Here is a 16,047-nt window from a genome sequence, read left to right as displayed (position 1 = left end):
TCGATCCTTGCTGGGATTCTAATTTTCATTCTTTCCATTCGTCGGGTCAACGCTGCCGATGTCGGTTTCTCTTAACGCTCTCGCATTTAAGTTACCAATGTCTGTTCTTGCCGTTCCTGGGTAGATATAAACTCTCAATTACCTGTGGCGCATACCCATACACCGTGGCCCTTGGTAAACGGGTATGTGCCACACGTGTCTGTAGGAAAGGGTTTGACAACTTACGAGACAGGATTTTCACGTTAGTCATGTCATGACCCGACAGTCATATTCGTCAAATCCTTTTACCCTCCCATGTCAATTTTGGTCTACACCAAGTTAAGGAGGCGATCATGAGAGCACCCAGACGTAGGCGGCTAGATAGATAGATAGATAGATAGATAGACAGACAGACAGACAGACAGACAGACAGACAGACAGACAGACAGACAGACCAGACCAGACCAGACCAGACCAGACCAGACCAGACCAGACCAGACCGACCGACCGACCGACCGACCGACTGACCGACCGACAGACAGACAGACAGATACGTAAATAGAAACGCTCAAAGTGCCAAAGGTTCGCTAAGAAATGCTTCGCATTTAATAAGAGGTCAATCCATTTGTTGCCGATACTGAACAGACCACGGCCTCTCTGGTGCCTGCAACTCAGTTATGCAAGTGCCTGTTCTCGCTGCCGCTCCATGCGAAACCGATTCCACAGCCCTTGCAGGATTCGTGGATTCTTTTTCTGTGTATATTGAAATGCCAAGAGGCCAACATTCTTTACAGGTTTTCCTTCAAGGGCTCTTGTCGCTGCATTATCTCCACCCCCCATTGGTCTTTCCCTTCCCACCGCAAGTTGTCAAATGTTCCCATCATCGCCCCTAGTGGTCCATAACGACCCCAGTGGGGTGAATGTATTGGCTGATGCTGACACTTTGGATTTTCAGAATCCTGAAGTTTCAGAAATGTTAACACTGGGGCCACTTGTGCAGGTGCTAAAACTGCGACGAGTAGAGAGAAACACAGGTCCAGGTCACCTGTATCAATTTTGATGAGGTTATGCATTCATTAACATGTTTAATTTACATTTTAGGTCATTTGACAGTACAGTAAATGGGATAATGACTGTATAGCAACTTATAATTATCACCTTTGTAGTTAATGAAAAAATAAAATAGGCTGCCAATGGTTTGTTTTACAAGCACTCAACACCTCGAGGTTGCCATCAGAAAACTAGCTTTTTTTACAAAAGTGTGATGTTGGTCTACCAGGTGCTAGAACTATGATGTCGAGTGTAGCAAGCAACACAGTAATTATGTCCCTGCAGCTGCTTGCAACATTGGGCTTCGTTGTATGTACTTATCAGGAGTGGGAGTGTTCATGTAGTGATATTTGGTCATTGTCTACACAGTCTTAATAATGCCTGGACACCATTGTGGTCAGGAAGAAGGCAATTTACTCAACCATGCTTTTCAAATATGGCATCACTCCACTTGGTGCTTGAAATTGGGTGCCGACTACTTGAAGGCCACAGAGCGACAGCAGCATGTCCAGACACTGCCTGGGGCATTGGGCTTGGTGACACCACAGCCTTTCGATCTGTGACAATTAATGTGCTCTTTGAGAGTACACCCCACTCTTGGCTGTTGATACCACCGAAGATGAATATGCACGAACCTGTAAAGCAAGTGGGCATTTTTCAGTCTGCACTGATAGTGGCAGTTTCTTACCTATGGTCGCAATGGAAGCGCTGTGTCTGGCCACTCCAAGTGTGCAAGTTTTTTTCCATTCTGAATGCTGTGTGTGAACATCAATGGAGTCCATGCTGACAGGGTGCTTCTCTTCGGTGCTAGTGCTACAGCCTCCACAGAGCCAGATGTTGCCATTGATGAGAGTTGCAGATGAAAAGGCTCTAGGCAGCCTGAGTGGCGAATCTGAACTCCAGCTGTTATATGATGAAAGAAAAAAAACGCCCTTTATGTATGGACAAAAATACACAAAAATATGGCTAAAACATACAAAAGTATGAAATACAAAATTGCCTGTCTAGCTGTAGTGAATACAGAAGAACTTCAGAAACAGTAGGGCTGTTGTGCCTCTCTGACATTCCTCCCAAAAGCCAGATGCTTCCATCCTTAGCCACTGCAGTCATGCCCATTCTTGGCTTGGGCATTGAGTTCAACCGTTTCCATTTGTCGTTCTTCAAGTCATATGCTTCAACAGAAGAAAGCAATCTGTAATCAAGACAAACAAAGTTTTACAATAATTAAACGAAGATTCATGCCAATGGCATTTTTAAGAGCTCTATCCCTCTTACACTCGCACTTTACTTGATATTATTTCCTTGATATCAATTATGCTGCTTTAATAGCGTGGTCAGTTCTGTGGATTAACTACCTACACAAGCCTAAGTTTTAAAGCAACAAATGCAGGTCAGTGGTGCACGTACAGCTCATTTGTGCATAGGCCTGTTGCAACTACGCAATACATTTTTTTATTAATGTAGTGTAAGCATATTTGTGTCGCTCCATGCAGTGTTTGATTTTAATGCGAGAGCGTTAAAGAGCTCGTTTTGCAGAAATTCCTGTGTCAGCGTCGGTGTTGTTGGTTGTAAGCGAAAGATCAGCATTGTCCGTGAGCGAAAAATCGAGAAAGATGCAAATAAATAATAAAAACCTTCGGTGCGAGTGTGAATTGAACTCAGGCCTTCGGCGTGTCAAGCAGGTGGTCTATCACAGAGCCACGCCATTGCTTGAAACTGCTTTGAAAAAAAAAAAATACGCTATATATATGAATGTCATGTAGTGGCAGGAGTCTCCTTGACGTCTGAAATATTGCATGGCAGAAGCGTAAAATCATGCCAGGTGTCAAAACATGTAAATTGTGCAACGAGTGGATGTTTTGAAGTCACACCCATTACAATGTGCTCAGACATACTTAATCATCATCATAAGCAAAAGCATCAACAAAGTTAGCAGCCGCATAGGTTCTCGTGGTGCCCTACGGATGGGTAGTGGGTCCATGGCTGTTTTGCAATGGAAGAATTATGGCATAGTGCGCACTTCGTAACCCTTGCTTGCAGCAAGCATTTTAGGAAAGTTTGAAATGGCCAATGTTATAGACACAGGCATTAATTTCCTTGCAGCACGGTTGAAGCATCCACCGAGAACCGAAGCCAGGCCAGCAAGTGAGGAGAAGATGCGTGCAGGGCCCAATTACGTTATCGCGTTCTACTCTTGAAAGCTCAATCGTCCTCCAAGTTTTGAGCTTGAGTCTGGGCTCCACTTCTTTCAGGCTACATACGTGACAGTGAACTTGCTGTAACGGACTTGCAAAAATCTGTCAGATGGCTTTCGTGCACGGTTTTTTTCAACCAAGCACTCTCATCCACAGACCGCTTTTCTTGCTCATTGTGCTTTTGCTGCTCCCAGTTCCAGTGAAAGTGTGTCCCCTGAACAACAGGTTCCTCGTTCACCATGCATAGGCCACGATGCAATAATGAGGAGTGAAACTACCATACTAATTTTTGAAAAGCATTTGTGGTGTTTGCGTACTTTCACTGGAATTAAGAGTGGCAAAAGCACAATGACTGCAAAAAACAGTATGTGAACGAGAGTGCTTGGTTGAAAAAATGATCTTGCAGAAAAGCAGTCTTGCAGGTTTTTGCAAATTGTTCATGGGTGTTTACGTAAGACATCAGGAATATTCACTAGAACAGAAGGGTTGAGGAATTGGGAATGATGCCCTCTTTTTTTAATGAAAATTTTTTCTGATTATGTCTTCACAGAGCCGAACTAAGCTAGACAGACTACTGCCACAGAGAAAGAACACGACGGGATAGACAGTTGGTACAGGGACATGTACCAACTAGCCCAGTCCATCGCCTTGATATCACTACAGTGTGCCTCATAATCACATTGAAGTTTGGACACTTCCAGGTAAAACACTGCTACATTCAATTAAGTGAAAAAAAAACTACATGTCGGTTCTTGATTAAAATGTGTAAATTGGGAAGGTTCGTTGAAATTAATGCATCTCTTAACAAGTATCATTGCATGAGTTAATTATAGGATGGTCAAAAGCTTTTGAACTTTCAGGGTCGTTGACATGTTAGGACATGGGTTAGCTGAAGACTAGATTGGTTAGATGGAGGGGAAAATTCCCTGTTAGCTCTCACAGATTAAATGTAGATTTCTTCTTTACGCACTCATTCTTAATATTTTTTCTGAAGAAGGTTTCACACTATAAAAGTATGTTAAAGAATTGGGCTTATTGTTGTGGATATTAGCAGTTTAGTCTCTAGAGGAGCCATGTAAAGTTGTTGGAGGTAGCCAGTTTTTTTTTCTAGTGAAGCAAGACAAGTTATGAGAAGAGTCCAGGGTGCTTGATCTATTATCTGTAGTACAATGGAATATAATCAAATTTGAATGCATCAAGCTGAAGTCATAGAGCAAAGTAAACAAAAAGAATGAGCAGGAGCAAAAAAGTGTGCAACAAAAATGCTGAAATTATTTTTTTGTTTTTTTTTTACTCCTATGGAATTGTGCACCATGAGTTTTCTATGAATGCAGCTTTACACATGGGGTCCTGAAACCTATCTGAAAGGTTGTGGGTTCTGTGTACAATCAAACTGTCGGAAGAGGTACACTGCATAATGCCTCTACACACTCTGCATTGATAGTTGCTAGTCCTACTCGTTGGATTCAGCCAACGGGTAACATTACAGGGACATTGTGACAAAAAGGAAATGAGAACGAAAACCAGTGTATTAATATAATTTGCAGTAATTTGAAAGTTAACCACATTGTTGCAAGGAATTCTTCAAAATATACTGAACAAACTTTTGGGACAGACCTCACAGTTATTAACTATATAGCAAACTGACAGTAAGTGCACATTGCACAGGGTAGGGTACCTTAAAGGGGTCATGAACTACTTTTCTAAGTAATGATCTAATGACCTCAGTATCGGAGTTTACTGCCTCCCGAATCGATTGCCGCAAAAATTTCTCGAATCCGTCAAGAATGAGCGGAGTTACGGCGGTTTGGCGCACGCTCTCAGCGCTTTCTCTCTTTTCTCGTGCCGACGAGCGCACTGGGAGCTAGACAGGGAGGGATGGCACGGGGGAAAGAAGTTACGTCAGCGTGCGTCATGAAACGCGATCGCTCTCCCGCTGTGATTCGCGTGCGCGAGTGCGGCACCGTGTAAATTTAACAGACTGAGGAGTGCGGCGCGGGCGAGTGGCGGCACCCCGTGGCAAGAAGCGCATCTCATCCGGCTATCGGCCAATAAGCATGCTATGTCTCCGCGACATCAACGTGCAGACGCCCCGCCCACCGACGAGAGTGAGAACCAGCCTCTGTTTGAAAAGAGGGCACCTGAGGAAACGGCAACTTCGCGCTCCGCTTGTGGCCTTTACGCGGCGCGCACGACTGTAATATTTTGCAGAGCAGTTCATAGCCGTGTCAGCTTTCCGCGGGTTGTGTTTTTTCAACAAGCCCAAGTGGTGCTTCATGACCCCTTTAAGGTAGCATACTAGAACCAACAATGTTACTGTTTTCATTATTTATGTTTAAGGGGTTGATCCCTTTTTTCTGACATATATCGCGACGGATGGCACAACTTCATTTTCATTTACCGAATGGATACCGATAATCTTGCTTAAACAGCTATTGTTAACAACATTAACGCTACTGTGAAAATTAATTGTTCCAAAACTAAAAAGGGTTTTCTTCAGCACTAGTCCTGCTTCCTGTAACTTCCTCATCGTCTAACATTAAAACAAAATTGTGCTTTTTTCACCACCATAAAGATCTTGAGATACGTTAAATGAACATGCGTAGTGAAGCCACCGCGTTGACCTTTTGCCTAGCAAACTAAAATTTTAGGAGTATTTAGAAAACGCCAGCATTCCCAGGATTTCTGTACATGGCACCGTCTCTCGGCGGCAGCAACGGCGTCCTGCCATAACTGAATGGGAAATAGGCGAAAAAAATCATATCTCTCGAAAAAAAAGCTACTTATCAAAAGCGACTCCGGGTTCTAGACAGCAGAGACCTACTGGAACATTTTGGTAAAATTGAAGTGTCGCACTACGAAGCATGTGGCTTCCCAGGACAATTGAACACTGCCCATTAGAAACAGATGGGGCCCCATTGTAAAATACTGACCACTCTCGGAAGCCACGCGGTTTGTAGTGCGACACTAATTTTAACAGAATGTTCAAATAAGTCTCTGCTGTATAGAACTGGGAGTCGTTTTTGATAACTAGCTTTTTTTCGTTAGGTATGATTTTTTTCGCCTATTTCCCACTCAGTTGCGGCAGGCCACCGCTGTCACCAAAGAGAGATGGCGCTACGTGTACATGTCCCCTAGAGTTACTGTATATGCCACCTTTAGGTAAAGGTAGCATATACAGTAACTCTAATGTCCCCAAGTCCTGGTCATGTGGATACTACCACTTCGCCTTACAGTTTTCCCTTTCTATTGTTAGAAAAGGTTTGCTTTTTATATTCTTACCAGCTACTACGGTCCTGTACATCCGCAGTCGTAAAAAATGGTACTTATTTACTTGGCTCTCGAAAAAGTGGCATTTTTCGTGGTCGATCATGGACTACAGATCTTCAGGTGGAAATTTGCAATAAGTTTGTAGCTTACATGACGGTATTCTAATTTAATCAAGGAGCTCTTTACTGAAAATGCACAATGTTTCGTTACTTGATTTTCTTGGTGAAAAACAAAATGCTATCTCGCTGTTCTGTAGTTTTTGTATAGTGTGCATTTTGCAGAGTGCGTGCGTTGCACGCGTCCGAAAGGGACACTAAAGGCAAATATTAAGTCGACGTTGATTGCTGAAATAGCGTTCCAGAAACCGTGCTGGTTTAGTGCCAAGGAAATCCTTATTTTTAAAGAAAATCGCGTTTTAGTGGTCCGCACGGCGTTAGCGCACTTCAGTTCACCCGCCTGAACGGGACTTCTGACGTAGCAGTTGCCTTGTCCAACGTTGCCCACCTTTACTGCCCGGCCGCCGACGCTACGGTTTTTTGTGCAACGGCGGCCATCAACCTTGCCAAGACGCAGCCACGGGCCACTCCGAAACTGTTCACTGTAACGGAGCTTAGCGTGGCCAGCGGCAGAAGTAGGGTATCACAGTGCGAAAATAGCCAGATCCAAGCACACGCACCAGTACGCGATACCGAAACTACCACTGAGACGCGACCGCGTGAGCGAAGCGTAGCTTGGCGAAAACGAAACTTTTGAACCACACGCGCCGTTCCCCATGGTAGCGCCAAGAGGTTCTTTTTTCTATGAATCAAGCAGAAACGAACAAGCAGCATTTTAATACGTCTTGTGATCCGCGGAAGGTTCTTTTTTTATCGCAACTAGTTTGATTACTAGCGGTTAACTGTACTCGGCTTGACGTCATCGACATCATTTCCAAAATGTTCTCGCACATTGACCTTTCACTCTGGCATAAATTGTTATTTGCCTTTAGTGTCCCTTTAACGTTCTAAGGGTGCATATATTATATACTCCATTTTTGTAATGGTGCCGGCAGTGTGAACTCAACTTCATGTCTTTCGAAAAGAAAAAAAAAAGAAAGCTAACAAAGGCCGTTCTCTGAATTACCTTCCATCGTGTCCTCTTCCACCAAAAACTATTATTCTCCCTTCTGTTGCGATTGATGCATGGCACGCCCTTTCATCCAGCATGTCCGGTAGTCTTTCCCAGTTGCCCGTTTTAGTGTTCATGATGAACGTCGTTTTTGTGGCGACCATTTCGCCACTCTTCCTGTTGAGTGTTGAGTAGCCGCCTGTTGGAAAATTGATTTTCGTAAAACCTGCTTGCCAAGCTACCGCTTAATAATGAATGAGCCAGTTTTCAGCGCAAAGTGTCTCGATGCAGACAAGCAAGAAAGAAATATCAAAATATAAAACGAAATTCGCACATGCATAGCCAACGACAACAATAATAGAACACCTCTTTCCTATTTCCACGAGTTACTAAAAGGTGGACTTGAAGTGCGCCATAAATTTCTTCTGAACTGCGAAAGCCGTAGGAAAAATTGACTGTCAAACAAATGGTTGTTAAACATCTTGACAGCGGTGCCAGCTTACCAGTCACAAAGATGGTGTCATTAATGTAAGCAACTGCATGGTAGGTTCGGGGCTCTGGCATAGCGTTAACCAGCATCCAACGATCCTTAAGCGGGTGGTATTTCAGGACAGCCGAACCTAGGATGCAACAAAATCGACATGTTGTTCGTTAAAAGCCTACACGCCGTGGTTTTTGACGTACCTGACGAGCCCAGTGGGTTTCGGGGGTCGAGTCCGCCTATAATCAATATTACCGGGAAGCATGGGTCGCACGGCAGCTGCGACTGTTTGAGCTGGCGGAGCCCAGACGACATCCACTCGGGTGTCATGCGGAGTCCCAAGGCAAGCCTGCATTTGGAGGGAGATTTCATCGGTGTGGTCTCACTGTCATCAGTATGGTGCAGCCGTTTCCTGCTGGTGCCATTTGCGTGCCCTGCTGTCAGCGGTGCGCACGGTAGTCGGAGATCGGAGAAAGCAATGACGCGAGCCCGACGTGTACACCCACAAAAATTTGTCATTGGCTGCACTCGTGACAAGTGAATGTGCATGCAGTTGTCTCGAGTTGTCTGAACCAAGTTTCACAATATGTTGGCACATGAGACTGCTTCAGTCCAAAGTATAGATGTCGCTGTGCTTCGGACTGCACAGCATGAATCAACTTTAGTATGGTTCTCGAGCGGTGAGCTTGTACCCTCACTACAGTGTACTAGTACCCTCACGGCGTATCGTCTGGTTCATGGATGGGGGGCCCCCTTGCTCCCTCCCGCTGCCCATATAAGAGGCTGAGATATCGCCAAAGCAGAATGCCACATTGTATTTTCATATTGAACGTATTGAAGTGCCAGTTCAGCTTATGCAGCTTGTTCCACCTGAGAGATATTACGTAGTGTGCGTATATATATATATATATATATATATATATATATATATATATATATATATATATATATATATATATATATATAAAAGCCGATCCTTCTCTCCTTTCTTGAATCTGTTGTTGCGGGTCCAACGAGAACACAATCATTTTGTTTGGTTAAATGTCATATTGTATAATATCTGCATCCCTCTCACGTGCGTGCGTGCCTGTAACTCGCCTTGTTTTCAGGAAGGAGCCGTCCATGTGCTGGAGCATCCCAAGGTTCGGGTCCATGTCTGCGCGCAACGTTGCATAGTGCGCGTACTTTTTCGTGCTGTGTTCGCCGGTACCATCGTCGGCGTTCACGGTGGTTGTTGAAGGCTGGCTGGGTGGCCATTTCTGTACGTCAATGGTATAAGGGATGCGGAGTTAATAGGGAGTTTTCGAATAGCGTACGCTAAGTTAGCGTTAGCGTTTGCGGCCCGCTATTTCCGTCATTTAACGGGAGTCCGCAAACGGTTAGCGTATGACGCATGCGCAGTTGCGCGAAAAGCCAGCGCAAAGCTTTGCGTACGCTATTCGAAAGCTATTGCGGACCTTGCGTTAATGGTCGCCCCGCGCAAGACAAATGCTATTCGATCTCCCTTAACTTTTACCCCGAACGTATTTCTAGTGCCGACAGTGCAATACACAAGGCCCGCTAAACGGTACGCAACTGTTGCTCCCATTTGTGGAGCAACGAGGTGGGGCCCATGGCGGTCTCCACTGTTGCCCGCAGATTCTGTACCTTTAGATTGAACGCTTTATTTACATTTCTATCAGCCTGTGAATTTAAATGGGCGCCAGCCCCGATGTCGCTTTTTCAAATACACGCAAGACGCAGAAATGCATTTACTAGGCAAAGCATGGACCGATCTGAATTCAGTTTTTTTGAATTTCAGAAAGTTATATTCCAGTGACTGCAGGAATATTCTTTGGCCTCGAATTCTCCTTACAGAATTTTCCGAAATTCGCTAAATTACAAAAAAAAAAGAAAATAAAAGAACTAAATTTAGACATTCATAACTTTGCGCTAAAATTGATGTCGCAGTTCTGGTAACACACACACAAAAAAAACGCAGCAAGGCAAAAAAGGCTTCTTCAAGGCTGCAACTTCAGTTTTGTTAACTGCATCTTTTTGCATAGTTGTGTGTGTTACCAGAACTGCGACATCAATTTTAGCGCAAAGTTATGAATGTCTAAATTTAGTTCTTTTATTTTCTTTTTTTGTATTTAGCGAATTTCGCTATATATATATATGATTAGTGGTATGCTTCAGAGCGGTGTATCACATTGCTTTTATCCGCTTTAGATGTATCGTGATCCTCACCTCGATGTGCACTGGTACAAGGTCATTCAGGCTCGTGTGCCGCCACTGAGTCATGGAGGGTTCTCGCGATGTGACTACTTTCGAAGGATGCCGCATCTGCAAACGTCAGTCACAGACGTTATTTTAGCGAAGGTGCGTGAGCAGCGTGCATTATGTCTTGTAGCTCGACTTACGTTTTTTAAGTAGAACCGTAAGGTGCCGTCATTTCGGTAGTGTCGATACGCCCTCTGGATGACTGTGGCAGCGTACCAACGCTCTTGTGGTGTCGCTTTGCTTGACTGCGAAGAGCGCAATAATGAAGGATAACAAAATAACGTCTCTGTGTGACGAGTTTTCAATGCGCCTTTACCTAGATTGTGTTACAGGGTGTAAAGCGTTATAAACTGTTCTAGGGCGTGATACGGTCATATCACATCCAGTCCTACTACACTTTGTCATCCTATCTCATTTGGACGCAATCAAGGATCGTGTACGTTGCATATCCTTCAGTAACGTTGCGTATGTTAAGCAGTTATACTACTTTCAAGAAGGTTATATTCAACCGGACAGATATTTGATCCAATTTCTAGTGAGCGCCCTGTGACAAGGTGAGTGGTGAATCATTCGAAGACACGTGAACCTACCAGCGGATAGCGACGCAGAACCGTGGAAGCCCGGGGCAGTAACACGGCTGCAAATCCGATAAGGGTCTTCGGAGTCTCAGTGCACTTCACGAAGCGGCGCTCTGCGCGGTTGAACACGATTACTTCCCCACGTGGGCTGTTGACGATAGTCTGGCCGCCCACCAGATACAGCTCAGAGCCTGTTCGGAGCGGAAAACGTTTCAAACTTCAGCAACGCAGTATGCATCGGTATTCACGCGGTATGCAGCCGTACAAATGGTGCTGCTGACACAGGAAATGAGAGGGGTAGCTTGGCGTTGAGTATGTTGTTTGCGAGCTCTTTAGCGTGCGACATAGCGCACAACCCGTGGCGTCAATCGATGCTATTCTTTTTCTATTCCTTTTTTTTTTCGCTGTTGAAGTGCAACCTGCTAACCGAGTGAAAATAGCTCCTGTGCTGCGTGTATCGCCCGTTGTTCAGAGCTGACACTGATCGGTGGCATTGGGATTGTTTGGTTGCACATTTAAGTGGCGCCGTGACAAGAGAGGCCTAGATGCACATCTGCTATCGGCTGGAAGCGGCTTCGAGTGAAGTCAAGCCTAGCATCAGCGTCCATGAAGCCATACAAAAGGCGACACTCCTACGCTAATATTAGGCAGTTTCTCCACAAATTTCTTTGTGGCTGTAGCGTGCTCCTGTAAAGCGTGCATCGCCTCACTATGCGTTGAAGTGCGGTGAAGCTCAACCAAACTTTGAGCGCAATGACTTCACAAACAGCGCCTACTAGACGGCATGGGTTTGAAGTATTGTTTTCTGGCTTAGTTGCAACGTGAAAACTGCTACGCTCGACGAACCCTTGTGTCGATGGGGTGGTGCTCGCGCTGTGTGCACCTCTCCTCGACTACAATTTGGCGCCGGCCGCCGTTTTTGCGATTGCGCTGTTTCGGAGTCCTATAGACGAGCGTTCTTTCATAGGCAGCTTTACTCGCCTGTCTTGACGATTCGAATGGAGTGCATGGGCAAAGGCAGGGCGGCGCGTGGCTCCCAGCTGTCGTGTGCCCCTCGGAGCACGTCGATGCGGTCGGTGCACTCCAGCGGCCGCAGATTCACAATGCCGCCTACCAGCCAGATGTCGCGTTGCACGGACACGGCTGAGGAAAAGGCTCTCCTCATTGTCATGGGTGAGCGAGTGACCCAGCTGCAGGGCATATATGAGGCACATCTGTCATCCTACGGGTTACTCCATCATCAGGCGTCCACGAAGGAGCGCTTCCACCAACTGTACCGGTCGCAGTTTTGACATACTTGAACGAGCAAATAATATTAAAAAAAGGAAGGTGTGTGTGTGTGTGTGTGTGTGTGTGTGTGTGTGTGTGTGTGTGTGTGTGTGTGTGTGTGTGTGTGTGTGTGTGTGTGTGTGTGTGTGTGTGTGTGTGTGTGTGTGTGTGTGTGTGTGTGTGCGTGCGTGCGTGCGTGCGTGTGCGTGCGTGCGTGCGCGCGCGCGCGCGCGCGCGTGTGTGTGTGTGTGTGTGTGTGTGTGTGTGTGTGCGCGCGCGTGTGCGCGCGCGTTCTTAACGTTGCCAAAAAAATCCACGCATCTCCACCAAGTGAATCATGACGAGTGGGCGAAGCTCTGGGTATCGTTTGGGTGAGTAACCGTACGCATAGGCGTGCGCACAGGGGGGGGGAAGGAGGGCGGCCGCCCCCCCTAATCATCTAAGAGGGGGGGGGCGCAAAATCCGACCCGTACATTGACCCTTCTAGTCACCTAGGAGGGGGGGGGGGCGCAAAATCTTCTCCATACATTGACTTAGTAGGGTTGGGGGGCGCTGCGAAGAACCTTTGCCCCCCCTAATGGGGAACCCTGCGCACGCCTATGACCGTACGTTACCCGAGCGTTGCCCCATATAATGTAAACTGAGTGACAAACTGACAAAGTGACGAAGAGTCGACGACAAAGCTAGGTCCTATGGTCTATAATGTCTATGTTGAAGTCGCCGACTAGTATAAAGGGTTTGTTTTTGGAGATGTTTTATATTGTTCTGTCACAATTATAATGTGTTCATCTATTGTAAACCTTTTTTTATTCACATACGCACATATATGTAATGTAAATTGAGTGACAAAGCGACGAAGAGTCGACGACAAAGCTAGGTCCTAAGGTCCATAATGTGTACGTTGAAGTCGCCGACAAGTATAAAGGGTTTGTGCTTGTAGGTGTTTTATATTGTTCTGTCGCAATTATGATTGATATTAGGCTATTGTTAAACCTGATGTTTCGATTTTACACGGTGCTGTGCCGTGATCACGGACAACGAACAACAGCGGACAAGCCTCGACCCTAAGGTGCTTCGCCCTTAAAAAAACATATATCGCCAATGAGAGTGGCATGTAGTACGAATCTACTCATTAGACAGCATTACTCGAATAGCTGGGCATTACGTACACGCTTAATTAATGTGTTAACTGACTAGCAAATTTTGGTAGTCAACATCATATCTGCAAACACATAAGCGCACATACGTATTAGAATATGCAAATAAACTAGCCGCTTCATAAGACAACAACTTGAAAGAAGTTTATAAACTGTCGAAATTCCAGTAAAAATTCAAATGTTGGCACCTGACCACCTACCCACTTATCTATTCACCCATACTCATCCAACCATCCGCCCACTGAATCCATCCATATCATTCATTCATTCATTCATTCATTCATTCATTCATTCATTCATTCATTCATTCATTCATTCATTCAATCATTCATTTTGCGTAAATCAATATGGCGTTGGTGTCATATCGGGTCTGCGACATAGCGCGGTAATTTTGAAAGTTCGTTTTCGCGTTAGGTGGCTATCTTTTGTGAATGACCACTGCCTTAAATGCGCAGGCACTCACGCGTCCGTTCGCGGATCGAAAACGTAGGTGACGTCCTCGATGCTGGAGCCTTCGCTGTCGCGGGTAACGCCTCCGAAGATCCAGATGCTGTTGTCGACCGTGACGGCCGCCATGCCCATGAGTGCCTTGGGCATCGGGTGGACGAGCGTCCACTGGTTGGTCTTGCTGGAGTAAATCTCTGCACTGCGCGAGGTGCTGTCGCGGGGACACGTCTGTGAGCAGTCTTCCCGAGACCCGAAGGTGTTAGCGGAGGAGCCGCCCAAGCCGCATTATATATTCTGGCGTAGCTTGCGTCAGTTTCTACTGTATCGTGGAATTACTAACATCGCAACAGAGTGAAAATATGGACAGTAGATGAAACGGACACAGCGCTGCTCCTGTAAAGCGTGCACCGCCTTACTATGACTTACAGTGCGGTGAAGCTTGACCAAGCTTTGAGCTAGGCTTTCAGCGCTGTGTCCTTTCTTCTACTGTCCGTATTCTAACTCTTTTGCACTGTTGGTTATTCCACGATGAACATCCACCAACTAGCCCAACTCGCGATTCAGTTTCAGAATGTTTTTACTGTATGTTGTGGACAATCGTTGCGGCAATGAAGTGGAAGCTGCAAAAGCCAACTACGCTAAAAATGAGCACTGTTGTCCTACATTTTCATCCGTGTTAGCCGGGGAAGACAAACCCTCGACTGCTAAATATACAGCTTTTTTTTTCTGTTGGTCTCTTCCGCGTTCGGTCAAAGCAGAAACCATCGTACATGGACTATATGCTTATTCTGCGCTATTAATCATCCTGTCAAGTGCTGCCGGAATACTCGGTGCAGTAACAAATGTGCAGAAGCTTGGCTGCTCAAGCTTTCCTTTTATTGACATTTAAACTTGTCTGTGACTAGTCGATGTTGCTTAGTCTGGATACGTGCGTTCTCACCATGGATCCGAAAAGCCCTTGTCAATTTTTTTATAGGTTTCATCCATGTCTCAAGGTAAAATAGTAAGAATTGTACAAGGGCCATCTTTTCCCCTGTGTCTATAACGTGATATTTCTATATTCACGTTACGAACGGCCGTTATTCTTGCGTCGATTTGAAATAAAAACAGTGAGCGCTGCGTGTAATTGCTGTAAGATATTGCTTTTGCTTGGAGTAATATTGTTGAATATTCAAACTGAGCAGTGAATATACGTGGCCATAAACCCGCGAACACCACCTACGGCTGTGTGGCTTTTCTGCTTTCTAAGTATGAAGTTGGATACAGTTATAAGCCACCGAAACGTAATCGTATTCGTTCGCTGAAACGTGACTTACAACCCAGTTAGACCGACGCCGCCGAAGACGATCATGCAGTCGGACCATCCAACTGCGGCATGGAAGGCACGCTCGCTATGCATGTTGGCCATGTTGTACCAGCGTTGATTTTGTATGCTGAAGAAAAACGCCTTGCTTGAAGGCTGCATACGGCCACTGCTCGTCACGTTGAGTGGATCCAGGCCTCCTGCGTGACGGTCATCGTCCGCAGTAAAATGTGGGCACTCGCAGTCGCAATTCACAAGGCAAGAGAAAAACTTGAGCTTATTCGAGAAAGCATGCACGCACGCGCGCAAGCACGCAGCATACATACGCATATTAACGCGATAGCGTTTAAGAGTCCGCTTCGCAGAAATTCCAGTGTCGGGGTTGGGATCGGCGGCGGTGTCTTTGGTTGTGAGCTAAAAATCAGCGTTGTCCGTGGGCGAAAATTCGAGGTAGATGCAAATAAAGAAATAATAAAAATGTTTGGTTCGAATGGCAGCGGGGATTTGATCCTGCGACCCCTCGCTCTGTGGCGCGATGCGTTTAGCCGCTCGGCCACCACGCATAAATCCCCTGGCGTACAAACGGCGAGCTATTTATATACACCATTTCGTGGTGTATATATAAATATACGTAGTGGTACGCACATCTCGGAGGTTCTTCAGCGGCTTGACTATCACCCGCAAGATGGCACACGGACGCGCTTAGAAAACGGCATCGCCCCGCCGTGTGGCCGTGTTTCGTCGCGCCGCATGCATGAATATTGGAGCCTGAGGGTGGCCGCACATTGGCTTCCCTTACTGCACGGTTGAGGTCTCCACCGAGAAGCGAAGTCCGGCTAGTGATTGGGAAGGCGATACGAACACGGTCCGATTACGCTATCGCGTTCTACTCTTGAAAGCGAAGCTCAAGAAACGTCCTCCAAGTTTCATGTATATTATTTCGAGAGAT

The 16,047-nt window shown here is 45.8% G+C and overlaps 1 protein-coding gene across 1 annotated transcript; it reads right to left on the bottom strand.

Moving 5' to 3' along the window:
* Positions 1-1,446: 1,446 nt before the first annotated feature.
* Positions 1,447-14,027, bottom strand: LOC119382389 (alpha-scruin-like). The gene is made up of 11 exons (XM_049412729.1): positions 13,812-14,027; positions 11,904-12,112; positions 10,935-11,113; positions 10,312-10,407; positions 9,181-9,341; positions 8,286-8,431; positions 8,105-8,221; positions 7,617-7,800; positions 2,030-2,221; positions 1,718-1,932; positions 1,447-1,664 (listed from the first exon to the last, which is right to left on the bottom strand). The coding sequence occupies exons 1-11, from the start codon at positions 13,943-13,945 to the stop codon at positions 1,447-1,449; spliced, it is 1,851 nt and encodes a 616-aa protein (XP_049268686.1). The 5' UTR covers positions 13,946-14,027.
* Positions 14,028-16,047: the final 2,020 nt, after the last annotated feature.

This window comes from Rhipicephalus sanguineus, chromosome 1 (assembly GCF_013339695.2).
Source record: "Rhipicephalus sanguineus isolate Rsan-2018 chromosome 1, BIME_Rsan_1.4, whole genome shotgun sequence".
NCBI classification, from domain to species: Eukaryota; Metazoa; Arthropoda; class Arachnida; order Ixodida; family Ixodidae; genus Rhipicephalus; species Rhipicephalus sanguineus.
Note: the sequence above shows the minus strand (reverse complement) of the source record. Positions and strands in the feature narration are given on the sequence as shown.